Source organism: Photinus pyralis, unplaced genomic scaffold (assembly GCF_008802855.1).
Source record: "Photinus pyralis isolate 1611_PpyrPB1 unplaced genomic scaffold, Ppyr1.3 Ppyr1.4_LG4, whole genome shotgun sequence".
Taxonomy (NCBI): domain Eukaryota; kingdom Metazoa; phylum Arthropoda; class Insecta; order Coleoptera; family Lampyridae; genus Photinus; species Photinus pyralis.
Genome location: NW_022170511.1, coordinates 26,198,708 through 26,222,831, shown reverse-complemented (window position 1 = coordinate 26,222,831; position 24,124 = coordinate 26,198,708). Strand labels below are relative to the sequence as shown.

At 35.4% G+C, this 24,124-nt stretch overlaps 2 protein-coding genes across 2 annotated transcripts in view; one reads left to right on the top strand and one right to left on the bottom strand.

The window, feature by feature from the left end:
- The first annotated feature begins 4,698 nt into the window (after positions 1-4,698).
- Positions 4,699-24,124, top strand: part of LOC116169370 (transient receptor potential-gamma protein) — a 433,246-nt gene continuing 413,820 nt past the window's right edge. The window contains exon 1 of the mRNA XM_031485447.1: positions 4,699-4,740. The gene's annotated coding sequence lies outside the window, so the exon portion shown is untranslated. The remainder of the gene's footprint in view (positions 4,741-24,124) is intronic.
- On the bottom strand, positions 14,094-14,931 carry LOC116169395. The gene is made up of 2 exons (XM_031485482.1): positions 14,565-14,931; positions 14,094-14,512 (listed from the first exon to the last, which is right to left on the bottom strand). The coding sequence occupies exons 1-2, from the start codon at positions 14,629-14,631 to the stop codon at positions 14,214-14,216; spliced, it is 366 nt and encodes a 121-aa protein (XP_031341342.1). The 5' UTR covers positions 14,632-14,931; the 3' UTR covers positions 14,094-14,213.

Sequence of the window (24,124 nt, the reverse complement as noted above, 5' to 3'; positions counted from 1 at the left end):
ATGGAATTGATTACGTACGTTACTTAGATTACGTTTTCTCGTCTGAAAGTATCACTTTTATCTGGAAAATATAGGAAAAACGTGATGTCGAGGAAGAAAATTCCATATTGAATATGCGGCAAAATGCTATGTAAAGGAAAAAGACTAGATAGGAAAAGCTAGACTCTCTTAGTGGGCTCTTTGTTCGCCATCTCCGGAAACATTATTTGTTTTGTTTTCATATTTATCTATTTTCGATGGGTGGGAATTTCGAAATTGCAACGCGTTAAGTGCTTCAATCAGAGATGTCGAAATCCGCACAAAAATCCTAATGGAATTTCTCCTTAAATGGGTTTACACCGCATCAACGTAACTTACTGCAATTTCGAAAACCATCTGAACTACTAAACGGTTTCATTCTGTTAACTTCCTATTTTAGTTGAACTTCTATGTAAATTTATAGCGACGTTTCCTTTGGTAGTTCTACAAAATAGTTCTTTCCTATTTATGTACAATCAGTGGGGAAAATTGCATTTCTACGTGTCCCGAGATGCGCTCAGCAAATATTTATGCCCACTTGAATATATATAGACCAATTTTAGATAACATTAACTTGACAAAGGTAGGATAGCGAGCGGAATAATTTTACTGTTAATGTTACTCTGCATTATCATCCAAAATCCACGTTTAGGGCTCATACAAGTGGAACATTTTTAGGAAACTCGTATAGTACTCTCTGATTAAAAGAGTAAAAAGTAAATACAGAAGTAAATTCTTCAATAAATCTTGCTACTGCTCCCAATGAGTAGACGTACCAACAGAAAAATTACCAAACTTTTATCTTGATCGTAATTTGGGCTCGATTAAACATTTGACATACGAAACAAATTTATTCGACATAAATCAATCAGATCAGATCTGAAAGAAAAATAGACACTTAGGGCCAGAAGACAACCACTCCGCAACAAGCGATCGATAGAACAAATTAATTAAATGAAATCTTAATTACCTTAAACAGAACGTACAAACATAATAACTAACTGATGTTTCTTCTGGAACTTTACTTCTTTACTTGCACTTAAATTTCGTGTTTGTTTGAATTACAGGTGTAAAATTTGCTCTTTGATGGCGGAAAAACTCCTTGTAACAGGTACTGAGAAAGGCTTCACATAAGCCAAAAAACGCTCGAAAAACACAACACTCCGAATAACTTTTTCGTAAGCGTAGACAAACGCTTCAGATCGACCCGAATTTGCGTTCACTTTTAAATGACGCAATAAAACATCTTTAAACAGCCCTCTATCCACCAAAAAAATGCAACGATTTACGTTCGTCTTCTACTTAAAACAATTTCCATTTCCGTTCGACTTGCAACGGCGTCTTCGAATAAATTAAACGCCTACGGCAAAAAACATCTCCGATAACACGTGCTTATTTTGAAACTAATTCACTTGCGCTGCGTTCTTATCGCAATGACCGGAAATAACAAAAGTTTACAAAATATTACACGCAAATCTATCTGAATAATAAAATAAACAAATTAAAAGGTGATGATTATTTAAACAAAGTTACACATAATTGTAAATAATTTTAAATACAATCAACAATGACTTCAAATTAGAATGATCGTGTTCATTCTTAATTAGCGACCAACATTTAAAATCAAAAATAAATGAAAATAAACACATACAGGGTGACCCAACATTACGGTAGGTATTGATACCAAATAAATCCGCATTACGTAGTTTACGCAACAGTATGGGCGGATATTTTTAAGGCGTTTTGGTAGCCGCTGATTCTGCTCATCGTCTCAACACTTTATTTTCCTTAAAGTTTCAAAAACGTGGGTCGCAAGAAAATATAATAAGAGAAGAGGTTTTTATAATCGTTTTGCAGCTACTTTTTTTAAAATTTAGTCTACTACGAGAAATCAAGAGGATTCATCTCAAACTCAGGCGGATTTTTCAACAGTATTTCTTTTAAACATATACAGGGTGTTACAGTATTAAAAAAAAATTGAGTGGTAGAGGGTATCAAAACAAGCACTTTTTCCAAATGAACAGATACGGGTTTCGTCTGGGAGCAGGGGCGGACTGGCCAGTGGGGCGATCGGGTGATTTCCCGATGGGCCGTTGTAAAATGCAGACTAGTGGGCTGTGTTATATTGATCGATTTATTTGAAATCATTATTTTCTGTCTAAAAAATTAGTACTTAGGTGCATTGTGCTCATGAATGCTTCTTGCTGGTAGTTTCAATCTGGAAAAATAAGAGTGCGTTTCATTAACGATCCTCGAGATCGTTTATAATTTTGTATTGGTGTGCACGATAACTTTCGCTTTCAATATTTATACACATGTTCTTCAGGATATAAGAAAGGTCGCTATTGTTTTTCGGCTACGTAGACTAACGGGCCAAAAAGTGACGGGCCAAAAAGTGACGGGCCAAAAACTACCTAAACCTCCAAAACTGGGTTTCTTTTATAATTCTTGTTACAAAAATAGTTATTTTCATAACAAGAGCGCGAAGTTCAATTTTGCGCATTGAGACTGAAGGTATTTTGACGAGGCGAACTATTGGAATAATATTTTTTATTTTTGATTATTAAAATGTAAGTCCGAAAATTTTGTTACCCGCGCACCCCTGTACGATGAAAAAAAATAGATTTTTGATCTCCTTGAAAAAGAGGTGGTTTTTTTCAGAAATCGTGAGATCTTGGAAACGGTTCAACTTTACACGCCCAAAAAATTATCTTCATTTTTATTATAAAACAAACTATGTTTCCTTCAAATTTCAAACCCCTACGACATTTTTTCGCAAAAATAAGAATAAAAAACGAAAAAAAAACAGTTTTTCCGGTTTTTCTAGGAAAATTGGAGGTTATGTGAAAATAGTGCAGATACAAAAGTTGCTTTTTTTTAAATCTCCATAACTTTTACATTTAACATTTTCGTCTAAAATTAATAGTTTTGCCTCAATTTGCAAAACACCACTTTCCACCCCTTCCAACCCCCGGGATTTCATCCGCGGAAAAATTCAGCTGTTTTAATTATTTTTTTCCCAATTTCTATTCATTTCACCTGCCTGAAAAACCCGGTTTCGCCCGGTAACTAATTTTTTTTGAAAATAAATTTTTTTCGAGCTATTTAGCCTGGGACTAAATGTGACAAGTGTGGCCGGAAAAGTGACAGGGGCGGCCGGTAAAGTGACAGGGTGTCGGAAAGTAGTCTGCATGGTCTGCCTCTGTCATGGAAACTAAAATTTCCTGACATAATAAAGTAGTTATAAAAATAAAGGTTTCATTACCATTTTGGATAAAAAACTATAATGGAAAAACTGATTTCAAGAAAGTAAAGATTGTAGTTTTCAAAATCGAGTGAAAAAATTGGATGCCAATTTCCCTGGAAAAACATAAATTAAAAACTTCCTTTCGAAACATTGCGTCATTTTGAAAATGAAAGAGCTGTAATTTTTGTTTTATGAGTATTTTTAACCTTCGTTTTAATAATTATATTGAGTCCACTAATGGAAATAGGGGAAATGTGGTTCGCGAATGATTTACGATTACAAACTTTTCTTTGTTTTAGTGTGCAGTTTGTCTTCTAATAGGCCAAACCTTATGGGAAAGTAAAAAGGGAATGCGGGTGTTGTTTTCGCAAATCAAAGAAATATTTTCACGCCGGTTTAATTTTGATATAACGGAACTTTAATGAAGAGTGTTGTAGGAAAATACTATTTTTAGTTAGGTAAGTAAAGAAAACTTTAAGAAACATTTGTCAAGATTTGCACCAGAGGTTATGAAATCGGGTGATACGATCATAGTGTACAATGTACATTATGGTGGTACTAAGTGAATCGTTAACGATTCCAGACTAAAGATTTAGATTTTAACCGCTTCGTTGGCATCGCAACTCCAGACTTTCATTCTACAAGTCGCAAAGTTAAAATTATGCATTGTGATGTCCAGAAATCTCATTGCAATGAAGCAAATTAACTAACTAAATTCACTTTGAATTTATCTGCGAAAGATAGAGCAAGGCCCCTTTGTTTCTATTCTATTAATAACCAAGTGTCATACATTCTACTTCTCTGTAATTACATTTAGTCAAAGAGGCGAAAGGACACAATGCAATCTCCGCACCCTCACTGGTGGAACAAGGCGCAATGTAAATTAGAATTGAATTTACGTAAGTCCATATTGCAAATAACACATGCAATTACAAACGTGAAGGAAGTTATTACGCCCCAAGTGGTTATGAAACGATAAGCTTAACTGTTATTTACTAAGAGAGGTGCTAGGATGATGATACCACTCCCAAACGGCGGCGCCGTACACTGATAGTTATAGGTAATAGAATTTACCTACACCCTAGTTATCGAAAAAGTTTTCTTTGGGATAGCTACCTTACACTAGGAATTTGAAAGATGCAAGTTTGTAACATCCTGAAGTAGTAAATAAAATCCTTTGGATACCGTTAAACAGCCCCTGTCTCCTGCAATTTCAAATATAAAACCAAACTCCATCGTTATAATCGAATAAATCTGCTCCGATTTTATTATCCTTAACGTTTGAGACTCGAAATAGGATTTTATTTATCGTAAACGATTTCAGCACAAAGAAATCGGGCACGAGAAACCGAGTTAATGAGTTTCTTTGCAAATTTATCGTCTTACCCAAATCTCGCTTACAGTGCTAATCTGCGCCTCTTTGTTTCAGTTTTCTGAATGGACGGATCATGACAGAGACGATATACCGGACATAGGTAAGTGAAATGCTTATTTTTGCGTCAGAAATTATATGCCATGAATTATTTTTTCTGTAATAAATTTTCTATCTGCGTACATAATCAATACGCTTTGGAAAATAGAGCCTAAGCAAATATGGGAGTTGTTATGATTTATTGTTTCTCTTTCAGCATGAACGAATATCGATCACATCCACGCATATAATTGATTAAATAAGATCTGCTATTAATGTAATCCTTATATCGACGTCGTTTGCCATTATAGTCAATTTGGCTTTTCTTTTCGTGATAGCACTAACAGCGATTAAAGAGCATTAAATTCTCCCCCACCCAGTTTACAATCTTACTGTACCGTTTTTTGCAAATGTCTGGAATTAAGTAGGTCATTTTTCCCATATTCTGAAATGAACCTACAAAGTTATGGATGGGCTGGGGGTGTTCTTCCTCCCCTACATTTTGACGTGTAAATTTCGTCGCGTATCGTTGACGTAGGGCAAATTTGCCTTTTTTTTTTAAATTAAATCGCCTATTCAAAAATTAGCGTGAGAATCGCAATCAAGCATTTGCTGTTAGTTTACTAGTGTAATTAGTCATGAGGTGTGCATCTCAAAAGGGTCGCACACCGTGGTTAATAATTAATTTTAGATACAACGATGGTGTACATCGCAGCTGTTAGTTCGTGAAGTATTTGTCGTAATATTTAATAATCTTACGGAGAGGTGTTTAACAATTGGACATTGTTGGCTTTATTCCTACTAGGTGGAGAAGAGATTCAAGGGGCGTTACAAACGAGTAAACTTTCTCTAGAAATAAAAGGATTATCGGGCATTAAAATTTTTCGATGTTTATAACACGTTATAAAACCATATGTTGTGATGTTCAGTAGTAGTACGGCGCCCCATTTTTCCAACAAAATTTGGTTGTGCAGTGCTTCAGGCGACCCAAAAAACCTCGAATTTTTTGGAGTTTTTAAAATATTCGTTTACACTTTCCGCTCATTTTATGATATAAAGGTTTTACATTTTAGACGGCTCTGCGTTGTCATTGGCAGCGTATAAAAAAGCGCTCGTCGCCATTAGAATTGTTACATTCAAAAACGGAGCAGAAGACCACTATTCAGCAAGGGGATGTATTTACAATTTCGGGCATTTGCCTTTATACGGTAGGTAACTATGTCAACTTCCCTCTGGTTATCTTCTAGCTACAGTGCATCCACGAATTGCTCTTCTAGCATTCTGCTTCTATACCATACTCAAGAAGATCTGTTTCTGGGCGTTGCCTTGCTACACAACTGACGTGTTTAATATATTACCACATCATAGTTTTATTATGACATATAACTTTAAGTGTTCAAAATTGTTAGGTACTCAACAAAAGACACTTTTTCTCAATTTTAGAATTTTTAACCCAACCTCAAAGCTCTGTATCTTGGGATCTATTCCATCAGACAGATGATTTTTTAAAACAAAAGTAAATTTCAGGTGCTTTAATTTTTAGGAGTATAATTTTACATCGGATTGACTATTCTAAAAACAAAAATATAAAAAAGTTCAAACATTTCGTCTGTTTGGGCCCTTTGAAGTTAGCACAACCAAAGCTTGTTGGAAAAATGAGGTGTAGTACTAATAAACACCACCGAACAACATACCAAACTTTCCAAAACTTGCATTTTTTGCAAGCTACCGCACGTATTTTAAATTATGCTTACTAGACTACATGAGTTATATCAGTGGAATTGTAACGGAAGTCTACGATTCCCCCACTTTCGACACTTTTGTAAGGCATATATAGGGTAATTATCAGTGCTATCAAAAAAGTAATGTAGGCACCATGTGCTCTTTTAGAGTTAAATTTAAATGGTAAACTAAAAATTTGAGAATAATCGCTCTCTTAAGAGATACAGGGAAAATAAAAAAATGTCAATTTCAGAATGACCCTACATTTTCATAGTTAAAGGAGGTTCCAAATAATGCTTATTACAAAAGTTTTCTTATGATTGTTGAATAATATGCCGTTTTCAAAATAAATATATGTAATTAGGTGAAAAGTTACCTACCTATTTGTTTTTAATTTTTTTGAATTACGTTAATCTATTTGGGATATCGGGTCCTTGGGTTATGTTTGAAAAAATAATTTAACATGTTATCTATTTAGATGAAAATATCCGTGACGTTTCATTAAAAAAATCGGGTTAGGTCTTTTTTACCCGATCCCGTATACTTATTCTAAAAATGGTAGTCATTCTGAAATTATTTTTTTTACTTTCCCCCGTATCTCCTAAGCTCTCTGGATTAAGGGTGGACGCGTACTTAGGGCTCAAATTCGGGACCTTTGTACTACCTCCGTCATCAGGCACCTCAACGTCACTCAAGCCATTCCACACGTGAGATGAACCTAAGGATGTTGGCAGTGGCGTATCCAAGGTATGGCAGACAAGGCATATAGGTACCCTGGGCTTTAATGCCGAGGGGTCACCAAAGTCGAGGGTGCCTCAGTTGGCACTGTGGTAAACAAGATTCCGCAAAACTTAAAAGTGAATTTTGGCTAGTGGTTCGAAATAATCGTATTCCCTGATAACAAACCTGATGCAAAATTTATGCAAATTTCATTCATTTATCTTATATTTCGTTTGTTTAAAACGTTAACAAAATCTGATGATAGATTTTTATGGGGGCGCAATTACATTACTTGCCATGGGCGTCATTTCACTTCGTTACGTCACTGGATCTTGGGGGGGAGCCGGCTCTAATCCGGTCAGGTTATCCCTAACATGGATCGTATCAGAAAGTATGTCCACGTGTGAGCTCAGGTTTCTTCTTGATAGCCCTGTCCGAAAACCCGCCATGCTATGAGATGGTCCTTTGAAAACTTCTCTCGCATGGCTACAGTCTAACATCCTGTTCCACCTAGCCCTGGGTGTCTTGAGTTACTAAGTTGTTTACAGTTGCAACAGTGAGTGGAAGAGCCGGCTCTGGACCATAGTAAGGTAGGAAGTTAGCCTAGTGGTTGGGTGATATTAATCTTTCCCTAATATGAATTGAGGAGTGAGTGAGTCCAACACATAAACACTTGTTCTACCTTTCATGGTAATTCAATGAAAGGTCTCATCGAAATAAATTGGTTTGTACAAACTATAACTTTCTCGCGCGATTTTTTCTCGAAAACAGTGAGCGACCAAGCCTGAGGGGGAGGGGGGGAGTTAAAAATTAATTTTATCCCTCATTGTATTATAATTAAAGGTCTCAACGAAGGGAACCGTTTTCTACCAACTACTGCCCTTCTTTTTGCCCTCTTATCAAAATACGGGGTGAAGGAGGGGGGGGGGGCTAGAACTAGTTTTATCCTCCATGGTAATTTAATGAAAGGTCTCAACGAAAGGAATTAATTTCTACCAACTATAGCCTTCCTCCTCGATCTCTTATCGTAATCGGGTATATTCCCTTATACCTCAAGAAGGGGTTGTCGGAATAGTGTACTCACAAAGGGCGATTGAGATATGTGTAAGAAATATATCCATTGGTGATGTCAAAACCAAAGCTATTTCGGTTTAAAAAAATGCGCTTTATCTGCACAATTTATTTAGGTATACTTGTTGTTTATTGTATCGGATAGTCACCATGGAATTATTGCAATGGAATTAATGGTATTCCGTAAGAACTAAAGTTACATGTTTACAGAATAACCTCAGTTCAAGTATTTTTTTGTTTAAAATCCTTAGAGTTCAAGAGCGTCACAGGAAGGATTGACTACGATGAATAATCTTATAATGAATATTTATGTAAAAACCGCACAAACTTATTTTCTATATTTGCTAAAGTTGATAGCTTGGCTATCGGAAGTCGTTCAGCTAATAAAATTGATACTTTGGGCTATTGGAATTTTATTACCCTTTTCTTAATTTCGATTTACGATTGCTGGGACCGCACGTGATAAAATAATGAAACACTACGTTTCTCGTTTTACGGTTTCTTTCATAACACTAAGGCTATATTCATCAAAATGCAATGAATATTTCGTTTTATTCAAACAAAACTGTTTCGCCTACATAGGCTGCACGTAGAAACTTCAATAATTACATGACGCTTGATTATTGTGGAGTGGCATGAATTCATAGGCGCTTGATGATATTCAATTGTGTCGAAACGCGTGCTACATTAAGATGCTTCACAGCCAAATTACTTATTGTTTTAATAGAAGTGCTATAACATTGACGATAATTTTGCTTACAGCAACATTTTTAATTAAGTTCTATTGTTCGATGTGTTGATTAATACTCTTTCTTAAGAGCTTGATTGGCATCTAAATAATTTCCGTAAAAATTGCATTACACGTCACTACTCACTTGTTGTCGCATATATTCAAAACACATCTTGACGTACAATAAAGTACTGAAGTGCATATTATTGACGCCACTTAATAGACATTTACACAAAATCGTCCTGAAACTTTCATTTTCGTGCTTACTTTCTGTCAGGAAATTTTAGTTTCCATGACAGAGTAGACTACGTTTCCTGTCGCTTGTCACTTTATTGGCCGCATTTTTGACATTCCCAAATGTCTATAATGACTCCTGTCATCACTAACAGATTGACATTAATCAAAAGTTCTATATAAAAATTGAAATTTTATATTAAAAGACGATTTCGAGTAAAATTTAATACAAAACTCGTCAGTAAAATGTCATTACCTGACTCGGAAATTAAAGTACTCGTACTAAAGGCCTCGCCAATAATGTATCATTTTCCTGACTTTTATGTAAATAACTATTAAATTTGCATTTATTTCTTTGGAGGAAGCATTGAATGGCGGAAGTCATCGCGCTATTTATTTTCTGGTTTGTGACGTTACCATTTATTAGAAACAGGGAGAGCGGTATAACATTTGAGGAAATTAGGTAAAGATAAAGTGAATTAGTTAAACAATGTTCTCAACAAGGATAAAAACACAAAAGGAAATTAGGATGGAACAAATAAGAAAATATTATAAAAGAAATGGATACGGAAAGGAGACAATTAGAAGAAAAAATTCGTTAAGCCGCTTGCGAGCAGGAGGCGAAGAGTGCACTTTCAAATTTGTTTTTTTCGGTTTTAATAGCGCTTATGGACATTTCATGCCTTAACGAGATGAGATAATTTTTAATGCTGATGGAATGACACTAATACCGAGTCTGTAAGTGGTGTAGGTCCGGAGTCTTTGTGACTCAGACAGACAGACAAACAGACTGACATAAGGAGCGCAAAAGTGCACTTTTTGTTTTTTGAATGTGAAAGTGCACTAAAAATGGAAGACGAAGACCAAGAGACATTGATATAATAATAGTACAGCAACATAGGATGAAAATCGAGACCTCACGAGGAGATAATAGATATAAGGAGCTGTTCGGGGAGTGATTGCCGGTTTAAGGAAGCTTTATCCCTCAATTTTTTACTTTTTTCCGATTTTTTAGGAAAGCTGAGGGCGAAAATGGAAAAACTCCGGCCGACCGGGCAACGTTCTTGTCTAACATTATTAATTTAACTTGTGTAAAACTTTAGACCCCTATGGAAAAGATTGCCTTTATTTAATAAAGGCAATAAATAAATAAATATATTTGGCTTCTCTATTCCCTTCCAGATTATATTCTTGCAAGGTTCCCAAACTACGCGTTGACAGCTTTCACCACCTCTTAATTCCCATCTGTTCCCACCCAAAAAGCTAAGTTAAATTCTACCCAAAGATTTTGCAGAAAAACAATATGGTTTGTGAACGATTAATTAGTAAAGAACTCTTGATGAAGTGAATATACTTGATCTGAATGAAAGAAGAATTAATTGGTTGTACATACATATTTCCAACATTTGCTTTCACCAACTTTTTTTAAAAAAATTTCTATCAAAGACTATTTAACAAGATTTAAATTAGATACCCCAACAAGATTTTCAACAAAATTCGCCCTTAATGAGCCACGCCATTGGCATAATTAACTTACTTTATAACACCCCTAAAGCTACCCCTGATCGGTAGTTTTCCGACCTTTAGAATTGGAAATCTTTGAGTTTACTACACACTCCCTGATCCCTGATCTTGTGTAATTGTGGCCTGAACATATCAATGACAAACTTTACATAGTAAATTAGTAATAATAATTCTAATTAAGATAAAATCGTATTCTTCGTATATATGCAGCTTTTGTAACCTATCATTCGGAGGAATCACCTAATCTCGTCCGTTGATTAGTCGCCTCTTACGACATGTAGTGTCTCTACAGTAAAATAAGAATAATATTTGCGACTATATAGAGATCCCGTTACATAATTTGCTTCTGTTATTATGAGGATGTAATTAGCGTCATGGCATGGTGCTCATGCAGTCGATGACGATCCACAAGAAGAACAAACAGATTTTGTTTTCTTATTTTATGCAAAGCACAGGGCTGTAGTCAGAGGCTCCGCGTGAGGGGAGTGTATGCAATAAAAAATGCCGACTTCAATAAAAATTCAAAATAATACACCGTACAACATTAAACGACGGCATTTTAACGCTGCCCATTGTGACACTATTTTTTCCAAATGTCTGCTATATTTTTTTCTGATTACTTAGAACCAATAAGGCAGTTAGCCAATTATCCGCCACAGAGGAACGCAAATGATTTTTAATTAAACTATATAATAAATACCAAAGTAATAATAATAATTATTATTTTATCATTTGTCATTATACAGAGTGCTCTTTTTTCGCGGCTGTCATGGATATGGATTCTATTTCATTTCTATTTGCACGAAAACCGAGTCGAAGTGGGACGTTTAGAAGACTTTTACAGAGGAATTTGATAAATATGGCGAGAATGGCATAGAACTTTTTTTTTGCTTTAGGGTCGCCAAATTTCATCTTATGATCTTTCATCAGAGTTATTTTTCTCTGATGTGCCATAGCTTTTAATTTACTAAATTTGATTTTACCAAAATACCTTATTATTCAATTTTCATCAAACTCATTTGCTGATTTGCTTTGGTAGTTTACATTTATAATCAAAATATTTAATAAAAATGTCGTTTTAAATGTAGTAAAGCGTCCTTTTGGCAATATTTTATTATATATTATTATTAAGTTAAAAGTAGTAATCTATCCGAAACCGATTTTTGTCTAAAAGACACTCTCGTGACAATTGAATAATTAAGTGTTATATTTAAAATGTAATATAGAAATCCATAGTAAATTCTTTATTAAAAAAATCTAAAAATTCAATGTGACCCCTACGTTCAAAACAAATTCAAAAAATAATGTCACAGTCTAAACCACCCATTTCTCAAGTAGGTATACTCGTTTTTTTTATTAAAACGCAGAATTCAGTTCTTTTTAATTATTGAAACTAAAAGAGTTATCCCACAAGTGGTTTCAATTATTGATTCGCAATTTAAATTTAACTTTACCCCAATTTCACCATTAGTTTTCAACACAAGAGATCCCATCGTCAGGCGCTAAAAATGCCCACCCTGTATACTTATCTACCATCTATCCCTATCGCAACTTTTAGACCCATGCAAACATAACGGCTAGAAAAATTTGCGAAACATTTTTAAGCGACCTTTAACCATGAAAGGTAATATCAATGAGACTTACAGCAAGTGAGGGCGTAATAACCAATATTTCTTCATTTTGCGTGGAAGCGGAGGCTACAAAACGGTTTTCCGTCGTACCGACGTATTTTACGCAATTTTTTTCCAATATTAATTTAATTAATTTAATTTGAATAGCGATTTGCCAAGTGCCGACTAACTGAAGTTTTGCCGACTATGGTCACGCGTTGGGGGGAGGGGCCCTCCCCCATCAATCCGGCCCTGGCAAAGCAAGAGACGAAGTGTAAAATTCTCATTAAAATGTTAATTACACACAATTTGCTTTATTGAATGTAAAATACTTATCAAAGTAATACCCGTTAACAGTAAAAATACGGTACCAGTAAAGCAGTAGTTTGTGAATCGTGAGTAAAGTATGGTATCGCTTCTTGAGGTGCTTGAGGGGACTCCACTCTGGGGCCCTCATGCACTGTGACATGTGACTTAACCTCACATGATTCCTAATAAGGTTTTTTGAAGCACCAGGAATCCGAATCAAACAAAATTTCGATGATGTCATTTCCGGCTGAACCGATTTAAACCAAATTTTGTACCTGCACATATTCTTTGACATAAAAGGGCAGAATCGCGCAACCGAAGATGTGCGGGCGGTACCTGTGCTAGTCAGAGCAAATTTTTTGTTACTCTTTCATTAATTAACAGAACAAGACTCTCAGGAACGCAATTCTTTACTGGGTTTTCTGCTACAAATAATGCAATAAGTGTTTGCCTATTTTCATTCTTGTTTTCAATTTGAAAATTAAACAACCAGAGGTTTAGCTCAGTGAGGGCCGGTTTGTGTAAATACATTTGTTTCTACAGACTTTCTTTTCTAAAAACACCGCCAATTGTTCCGGATTGTGACATGTTTTCATAATTTTGGAACCTCTCTGCTATTCCCTATGACTGGGGGTAGTATATCTTAATAATATTTTTTCATTGTGTATTGAATAAACCACTTATTTGTGTGCTCCCCATTATGATTTACTCTATGGCATTATGTAAATTGTAGGGTATAAGGATATAGTATTCGTAGATTATAGAGCAAGATCAATATAATTTAAGTCTTTAAACCCCAATGGAATGGAATCTAGTTAAAGCGTCTTCCGAGTTTGAGTACGTATAACTTACTGATGTTTATGACTTTTCGATTGATGTACCCTGTTTCCTGAGATATTGTGGGCTATCTTATTTCATATCAAGTTTCCCTGCGACATGCTTTTCCGGTAGAATATGACCCATAAAACGTTATCTAATGCGTTTGTTAAGCAAACTCTCTTTTATACGCACGCGTTCATTATTAAGCGATGCCGATTGAACTTTAATTATAATAAGTTCCACGCAGCAATAAATGTGACCACTTAATCACAAGAAAATGTAAACACGCGCAAATCAATTAGCTTCAGCCATACTACACGGCGGTTTTGAATAAACTTTATCGTCCATAAAACTCATTGACGACCGTATATTAAGAGTTCAAGACTTTACGTCCCTCCTAATTTAAAGAAAATTTGCTTTTAAAAATAGATTTCAATATAGTGCGGCACGTGCTGAGTTCTATTTCATTTTTAATTTTGGGAAATCTTTATTTTATTTTTGCTTTATGGCAAAATTGCTTCAAGTGGTGTTATACATGTGCTCGAGCTTCCGATATTAATAAAGTGATTCGGAATATCAATACTTTTTTGTATAAATTTCTACTTGACTCTCAACATGCTGTCCCCAACACAATTTTAATAATTACGACACATGACCCTTTCTAGCTAGCAATATATTATTTAACATAATGACAATAATAACTAATCACATTTACTAAACCGAGAAAATTTCATTACTCTAAGTTACTGGTATTAAATATAACCTGGTTTCGAATGCACTGGGGGGATGTACCAACGTTTACACTTTGTCACTGCAATTGAGACAGTCGAAATGTTGGTAAACACAATCCCGTTTCTTCCTCTTGTTTGGGACGATAGAGTTGTACATTTTTTTGTAAGTACTTAAAACATTCTCTTCTCTCAGAACCTGCTTCTTTTTCCTTTTCAGCATTCTTTCCAACACATCGATTTCCAAATGTAACTGATTGACTATCGTCTTTTGCGTGATGTAACTGTTGCCGTATATTGATGAGATGTCAGCTTCTGCCTGGAATTCTTCTTCGAAATCCTTGACGTCGCTACTCATGGTCACTTTATCTAAACAAGAAGATATGAATTAGAAAAGAATAAAAAGTCATGTTGTACTTACCAGAATTTTGACGAACTTGCGATTTCTCGATCAGCAAAAGTGTTCGTGATGAAACTTTCATCGCCATTTTCGGAATACGATTAATTGGAAACTACCAGTGCGAATGAATTAATTCGACTGCGAATTCGAATATTTATAGGTACGCTTCAATTATGCTAATTATTTTATCATAAATAGTTTTGGGTGCAGCGTAATAAATATAATGAATCTGGTAATTATAACGATTTACATATTTAGGAATTATTGAAATTAAATCTATTTTACCTCCATCAAAATGCTGATTACGTACTCAATGTAGCGTATGAACAAAAATAATGTTACACGAAAATCTCAAAGCAATCAAAATGGGATTTAGTAACTACTTTCACCAAATTATGACAACAAATTCTTCTTAACTTAGGTTTCTGTTAAATACTTAATTACTACTTGTTTGGTTTATTGAACTCACCTACCAACCAATCATTCTTGGATTTTACTCAAAAGCCTATTCAGTGTTTTCCGATGCTTAGCAACCTCCAATTTCCTCTTTTGTTTTAAGCTGCAGATATCAAAAGAATTAAAGTCGGTAGTTGTTTTTGGAAGATGGGTGGACCATCTTAAAGAACTCTTAAGGCTACAACCTAAAACTATTTTCGCAATTGCAGTTGTTATAGAGGGTAATTTATATCAAAGTTGCATTTTTTAATTAAAAAATATAATCCCCTGCATATTATTGCATATTTCGATTCCTTGCTCAATTTAGTTATATGGCTTTATTTGTTACACATGATAACTAAAAGGAGTCGTTTATCCGTTTTTTAAAAAGAGGACGTCCAATAAAAATTGGGTATCGTTATCTTCAATAAGGGATATCCAGGCTGATTCAAATTCGAGGGCCACCATGAGGATCTCGGGAACTGTAAGAGATAGATAGGTAGTTTAAATTTGGCAAATTTGCGTATTTTGATGCTTAACAAAATGCAGTTTTGAAACTTTTTTCTCTCTACAAGATGATAATTTCAAATTTTAAATCCGACGTTCCGTCTCCGGTCAACCATCATCAACTTTGTTTTTTTTTATGGAAGTAATTTTTACTTTTTGTGTCATTTGATGGAGAATTCAAAAGAGAGTTCAAAAATATAAACATCACAATTTTTTTAAATTATTAAAATATTTTCTTTTTTGCCTAGAAACGTACGTAGTTTCTTGCGTTTTTATAAATTAATGGCGCTATTTATGATTAAAAGATAGTGATGTTTACATTTTTGAAATCATCTCCATCAAATGACACAAAAAGTAAAAATTACTTCCATAAGAAAAAAAACAAAGTTGATGATGGTTGACTGGAGACGAAACGTCAAACTTAAAATTTAAAAGTAGCACCTTGTAGAGGAATAAAAGTGGCCATAATAATGTATCACTAACTTGCTTTCAATTCCAAAGATTGTGAGCTATTGACATACGGTTATCTGCAACAAGCAAGGACGCAAAGTTGTTAATCAATACGACGAAGTGGTTGCAACAGGAAGTATTGCTGGGAATTTGTTCAAGTTGGATCAATCGAATGGGCCATCTTTGTCACAGCAATGTGAAAAAGGCTGAACATCTTGTTAAGGGGATCGATCATGCCACTTTGAATATTTTTTAGTGCACTGCATGTTTAGTGGGTAAGATTCCTCGTTGACAATTTAATAATTTTGGTTCAACAGCAACATGTTTACTTGAACTGGTACACGCTGACGTTTGCGGTTCCATGGAGGAAATTTCGTGGAACGGTTCAAGGTATTTACTTGCGATTGTTGACTTCTCAAGAAAAGTGTTTGGTTTTTCTTCAAATACAAAAGTTTGGTTCCAAACAAAATTGAACATTTAAAAGAAGAAATGAAGAATGGCTTGGTAGAAAGAATGAACAGGACCTTAATAGAAAAGGCAAGATGCATGCTGATTCATTCCAATTTAGGTTGAAGCTGTGAATTCTGAGTTGTATTTCATGAATCGTTTACCATGTAAAGCTGAAAAGAAAAACACCAGAAGAAGTGTGGTCGGGGAGGAAACCAAATGTGAAAAATTTGAAAGTTCTTGGATTTGCTTTTTTTGGGGCAATTCATAATCTAAACCTAAAGGAAAAGAGGCAGAAACTTGATCCAAAGGAGAAAGAAATGATGACCGGGTCAAAAGCAAGAATTTTACCTCAAAAAGAGCTGTCACCTTGAAAAATTTAATTCATAGAATCTGATGATTGATATTACTTCCTTATACAGTGATTTTTAACAGGGTTCCTACAGAAGTTCCCAAAAATCCCTGCGATGGAAAATTTACAGAACCCAATTGAAATATGACAATTTTGTAGTATTCAAATTTGAAACTAGTAATCCCAACTTTCAGAAACGGCCTTACTTCTTCCACAGTGTAGCTGTAGAGAATTAGCAAAAGGGAGGACCTCGGAGGAGACCTGCGAAGGGTGAGTCTAAAAAGGAAGATGGTGTAGCGGTCGGTGCTTTTGGATAACTGCTCAGCAATGACTGTCCATCTTGTCTTCAGAATGAGGTGAGTGATAACGTATTTTGGGGGAGAAAGAACGTATTTTGGGAAGTGCGACGAGAAAAGATCGGTGTTCACAATGAACAAAACAATGGCTGACGCCATCATTTCGAAGACAGGTTCTAGTGATTCGGACAGTGTAAACATGTCGGGAGAAGTCAATCCACGCGGTCACGTGCGTTACCATTTGGACTGCTTCAGAATATTTAAACCTGCTTCACTGCATCCTGGAAAGCATGTTGGTAAAACCACGCAGTGAGCCTTTGAGAGGCTGTGCAGAGAGCATGAGGGAGATCCAGACTCAGATTTCAGTGTCTCAATTAACGAACGGGCTAAAGCAGGTAAAGCGGACGGTTACTTTATCCCAAAGAAAAATTGAAAAGGAGATATGGAGACCAAGCACTGATTTTGAGGGCAAGAATAGTGTTTTTCGCTACAAATAAAAATTGTTTTTAAGTCGTGTGGCATGTATCTAGGAGACCAGGACAAGATGAAAGAAAACAAATTGTGAAGGCAGCAGTAAAAATAAATAGTCAGGCAAGACATGGGGTTACACGCATTGGACACCGCTCCCAAAAGTACAACCTATACCAAGATCTCGACGAGGAAGACCTTGATCCAGACTCATTCCATGATTTCCTGGGTATCGCGAGACCATCGCTCAGGTAGTGATGCAAGTGTCTCGCCCACGGTCCTTTATTGCTCTAATTTTGCTGAGTTTAGGCGCCTGTTTGGATCAGAAACAGGGCTGCCGTCTTCTGATACACACACTGCACAGCCTGGGAGTTTACGGCGAATTTTGAAGAGGTTCTACACGGATGAATTTAAGAGTGTTGTTACTCCTATGGATGTCAACCAAAATTATCCAAGGAGTTCTAATCATCTCCCGAGGAAGAAATTAATGAGATGAAGGGACTTACTTATCAAGAGCTGTCTATTATACGCAGCAGAAATCAGAAGATCAGATATCTCGTACGCAATTGGACCTTTGTCGAAGTTCAACAAAAATCCAGGAAAATTTCACTGATCAGCGGTCACGCGTGTTTTTCGTTACATCGAAGGAACTTTGCACTTTAAGTTAGGGTTCAAGAGAAATGCGGAAGGCGTGAAAGCTTTCACCGACGCTGATTGGGCTAACGATTTGGATAATCGACGATCAACCACTGGTTACAGTTTCATTTATCAAAATGGAAGTATCGCATGGAGTTCCAAGAGTCAGGAAGCCGTAACCCTATTAACTACTGAGGCTGAATATATGTCAATCTCCCTTCGTCGTCGGAAATTTGTAAGGCAGAAAAACCTTGGAATTTGTACTCTAACAACAGAAGTGCTATAGATTGGCATACAACAATGTGCATCACACACGGTCAAAACATATTGATATTCGCCACCATACTTTGTGAAGGAACTTAAGGTACCTACACACTTAGAGGTGCACCTGTCAATTCTACCTGTCGAAGGTGACCTGTCAGATATACCTGTCAAAACAACTCTTAATCCACCGTCCATTTCAGTTGGTTAAAAATGTTTGAGAATGGAGCAATCTACTGTGGACAACTGATAGGTCGACCCAGGAATTCATATGCGGCAGGTGCACCTGCGACCGCCGACCTGTTGACTTTGTCTGCAAGCGTCAGCTCACTTGACAGTTACGGAAAGTGACAGTTTTTACTCATGCATATTCCCCGGTCGGCTTGACAAGTCACCTGCGACAGATAGAAATGCCAGGTGCATCTGTAGGTGTGTACTGTCTAACTCAATCATATTCGTAGTGAAGATATAGACATATTAACCAAGCTTCCGATAAAATCATTCACGAAATTCAGAGATATTTTGGGTGTCACAAAGTTTAGTTTTATGGGAATGTTGGAGAAAGAAACTTAATTTTGTTTGTTTTTTCAATTAGATCAAGTTAGTTTTCACAAATAGATACTTGACTTCTTGATTATTATTGTTCTCTTGGTAACAAATTACGGGTAATTACAAAATCATCAAACCAATAATGAGTCGAAAAGTGTAAGATGATTACGTCTATTGATCATTCTCGATTCGATCTGCACCCACAATCTAATATAGCAATTCTGAAATGAATGTTGACTTCAAAAACACAGGCCTGTTGATGAATTTTATAGTCCTTGTGAACAGTTAGTCGGTTTGTTTTCCAATTAGCAACCTCATTAAGGTTTAATACCTATAATGTGCAGAAATTAAGTGAGTCATCATTTCAAAATATTCCATCTGCAGTTATACAATGTGCCAATAATGTATGGAAAGCAATTAATCTTTTATCGCATTTAATAAGTTTATTGTGAACAAACAAAATCGAAATTGCTGCGTAAAAATTAAGTCTTTCAAGCTCAACCTTCCCCATTAAAATTGATTAAAGTGGACCAAAGTTGATTGTGTAGATTGACAATAATTGGTGAATGTTGTTGATGAAGTAAAATTATACTTTACGTGCTATTAGTTTCGGCATTATAGTTGCAGGCTAAAAAGTAAAACAAAGTTTAAATGTGGACTAACTACCCGAAGGGGTTAAATAAATTAATTGATGAAATGTTGTGGTAGATGAAAGTGTGAAGTCTCAGAACAAAAAACAATTGGTGTATGATCTAGATCAGTTTATAAAATACCTACTTACATACGAGGGTGAAATTTGGTTATTAATAAAATTGAAAGTTGCATTTAATAAATTGATCCGTAAAAATTAATTGCATTGGGCATAGAAATGTCAATGGTTCACAAAGGAGGAGAGGAGACCAATGTTGTTTACGACCGGTTTGATCAATGTAAAAGGTTTCACAGGCATATAAACATCTGTCAATTTTATCTTATAGGTATGGACGAGATTGCTATTTAAATATTGTTTGGAGGAGAATGAAATATTGATAGCAGAATGTTTTCTAAAAACGTATGATGACGGCCCCATGAACGGCAAAGGTAATTTTGGAAAGAGCCAGGAACAGCGGGTTGTAAAGTTGTTGAACTTGTGAATGTTATAAAGTTTAATGATCAAAAATTCTTTATTAAAATTGGGGCGGCTTAAGGGGAAATTAAAGAGTCTGTTGAAATAAATCCCGAGGCAGCTACTTTGTGGGATAAGAGATGGAAACAAGTACACCGAATCCCATAAATAGTAGTGGTGGGTTTTCTATGTCTATGTCAAGGGAATTGTCTAATTTGGGTGATTTTTAGATCTAAAAATTGGTCTTACTTTCAACTGTGAATTTAATGTGGGGATGTTTCACATGAACTCATTGTGTGTGGACATTTACATGTTGAGATTTCGAGATCGTAAGCGTTATACCTTTCTGATATTTATTAAATGAATAATAATAATAAATAAAAGTGGAATTACTTTAGATTATCTGACAAAATCTAAGGCTATATATATTATAACGTATTCCTTTGCAATAAATATAGATCAATGCCAATATCTCAGCGATAATTCTTGTAGAACAGTAGTCAATTTAAATAATGCTAACCTGATGACAAAGGATACATGGGCGTGCTTTATTTATCACACCATAAATTAATTTGTTAAACCACCCTTCTAAAATCGCCGTAAATTACAAAAGCCACACATTCGAACTTCAGAAATATTTAATTTCGAATTCTCGTTGTTTATAGCCCAAAAGTTTGAAAACTTAATTATCTACGTTCCTAAAAAGCGCCCAAATTTCATTTACTTACTAAGAGTTGTAGGTACTGGTCAAAATCCCATTTTCTATTTACAGTTTCAATTTAATTATCCCATTGTAACTCACCAAAATCTAAGGAAGAGAAGAATAGAAGAGATGTTGTACTCCGTCAACAGGCACGTTGTATGTACATTTTGAACTGTATTTCTCATTTCTTACCAGAGATTTGTCTTTCCAGACCGAAAGTTTCGTAGATCGCCGATGAATAGATTATATAGTTCTGAATAGTGTTTTATTTTCGTTATAGAACTTTCATTACTTCCATGATACATATTTTCACTTGTGAAAGCTGTACCACAACAGCAATTTCTAAAGCGAAAAGAATGTTCATTTCGTTTGAGCCTACAGGGCATTAGTACGTGTATTGATTTTTCGTTACCGCACGTAACATTTTGTGGAGCCCGAACGAATACAAACAAAATTTTTCAAAACACGCTTCGTAGAAAATTCCGATGCGCTCATAATGGAAAGGCGCGGATTTGAAAGAGACTTCATTTAAAGTTTTAAACGATTTTCGAAATGCATTAGCATGTAAAGAATGCGTTCTCGTATGTGGTCGACATTTTTCCTCGCTATAGCGTATTGTTATACGTATAAAACTTTTAAACCGTGCCAGTTTAATTAAAGTTATAGGAGTAATGTATAGTGTAAAATTAAATTAAAATGTTAATTTCCTAATTTAAATATCGCAAGTTTTAATCTCATTTTATCCCGGTCGCACGTTGTTCTGGAATTCTATGGTAGTAGTCCAGTATGCGGAGCAGTCAGTCCTGCAAAAGGTGGTGTAAACGATTTTATCGTTTGAAAGGGTCTATTTGGGTCCAAGTCCAAATAACATGTATTTGAAGGGGGCACACCAATTTTTTCCCGCCACAAAAACCGCAAAAAAAAGCAGGTTTGAAGTGTTCCTCAATTTGCAAGCAATGTACGGGGGTTTCGTGTGAGAACTCCCATACATCTTCACTCGAGGAAGACGAGGAAGAGGAAGTGATGGACGTCATAAACGAGACAACGAGGCAAAGCCGAGTTGGACAACACGTCTAGGGACTAAAAGACATCGTTTCGTAACGAATTATATACAAGATTTTTTGTGAAAGTGGAGAATTTGATAATTTTATTTTATTAGTATTTTTAAACATTTTGAAATGTAGGCAGGCAATCTGTTTCTAAGGGATTGTTGATGCATTTATTTAATGTCAAGTGTGTCGTTAAGGTTAACCTAAAACTTTCACATTTAGGCACTAGTGCCTAAAAGAGTGTCATTCCGAAATTCTAATCAATATCAAAATTTGTCAATTACGAAACGCTTTCACAAAAAAATGTTTACTTTGTTTACTTCTCCTTTATATCTCCTGGTAACGAAACTTCATATTCAGACCAACTCGAGCCAATAAACTATGTACCTACTAATTTTTTTGGATACACGATGTCTGTAAATTAAAAAATTGGCCCAATTTAAAAATTTAGGTAATAGTTGAACTTTGGTTGATGTTGGTCTCAGTGTCAAAATATTAAAAAAACCACCTAGAGCTAATATTGGTAAAATTCCATTTTTGAAAAAGTGGTAGCTAACATTTCAATAATTGGTCCAATTTTAGGTATTTTGGTACGTTTTGAACTCTCTGATTGATGTTCTACAATCTTTAGGGGGGTAGTGGATTTTATCGTTCTTTTAGGGGCCACGTCGCATTAAAAAAAGGTTAACTCTGTTTTTTTAGAAAAGTTGGAAAAAATGGGTGATTTTTGATCGCTTGTAAAAATTTTTCCATTGGAACGATTTTGTTTGATCGACGCAGAATTTTGTTTTCTTTAATTTACTAAAAAAATATTCATAAAATATGGACCGTTTACGAGTTTTAAGCGAAAAATTGAAACTCTTTAAATATAAATATAAATAAATTTAAATACATGTTATTTGGACCCAAATGGACCATTTAAAATGATAAAATCGTTTACCCCACCGTTTTCAGGTCAAAATTATCTGCATACTGGACTATAGCGCATATACCCCAGAACAAACAAACTTAGAAGTGAACCCTAAACGGGAACATGAGTACAAATACAATACGTTTGGAGAACACTCAATAGATGGCGCACAGTTTGAGTGCGTGTGTGCGTGTGCGCCAGTATATTAGTCGAATTTTGAATTTTGATTGACTGCTAATTATGCTCTATTCCGATTCATTATTACAACCGTTCGATGATTTTCGCTTGCGATAAATCTCAAGAATACCAGTTTCTCGTTTTCATGCGATATTTTACTACTGTCGCACGCGATATTTGGTCGAGCGAACGCAAGTACATATACTGTCCCTGCTGGTCTTATGTTTTTGGGGTGAGGAAATGCATTTATGGTAACAAAAATAACCTGCGTATATCGGAAGCGCTAGAGAGACTTCTCCACCACATTTACTGAAGACGTCGCGTCGCCTCGTGAAACCCAAGATATCCCAATGTTTTAATATATAAACTTATAATAATATTTTATTTACTAAAAATACGCATTAACAAAACAAAAATCTAAGATATGTTAAATCATGTAGGTACAAAACTTATAAGGCTGTGAAGGATCGTCAAGTAAATCAATGACTTTCACTGAGATTATGTTATCCCCACTGAAAAGGTATTTCACATATAAATTCAGTAGTAAATTATATCGTAAGTATACAATTTAGACCGAGAGATAACAGCAGATTTTGTGTGATGATTAGTAAACGTCTGTCACCGCAATTTTCTCCTTGGGTAGGAAGGTCATCAGTCAGTCATATGTTAGAACTAGCGTATAAACGTATATCATACATCTGTTTGACAACACAACAAACAAAAGTGTATCAACAAACATCTACCACGAATGCATTTAATTAATACATTTGGTATTTCATATTGACAGATGTTTGTAACAATTTTTGGAAAATTGCATAAGATAAAAAGTCTGCCAATGTGCTAGCGCCCCATTATTTTTTTATCTCCAATATTATTTTAAAAATTGGTGGCAAACGTTTATTCATAAACTTTTGTTTGTTGTGCTGTTAAAATTTGAAAAATTACATAATAGAACGGACTGCTCAATAGACGTATCATATACGTTTTATACGCTACTTCTAATCTATGTAAAGAGAAAATTGCGGTGATAGACGTTTACTAATCACCGCAGAATATCTGTCGGTATCTCTCGGTCTAATATCCTTACCCTTTATTTGAGCAATTCCCCATGCATTGTTGGCATGCATGGGAACATGACAGTCCATGTCCCTGACAGCTGCACCGAAGGCTCTCGAAGCGTGTCCCGCAGTCACACATGTCCGGAGCACGGGCTGTCTTCGATACTTATGGCAGCTT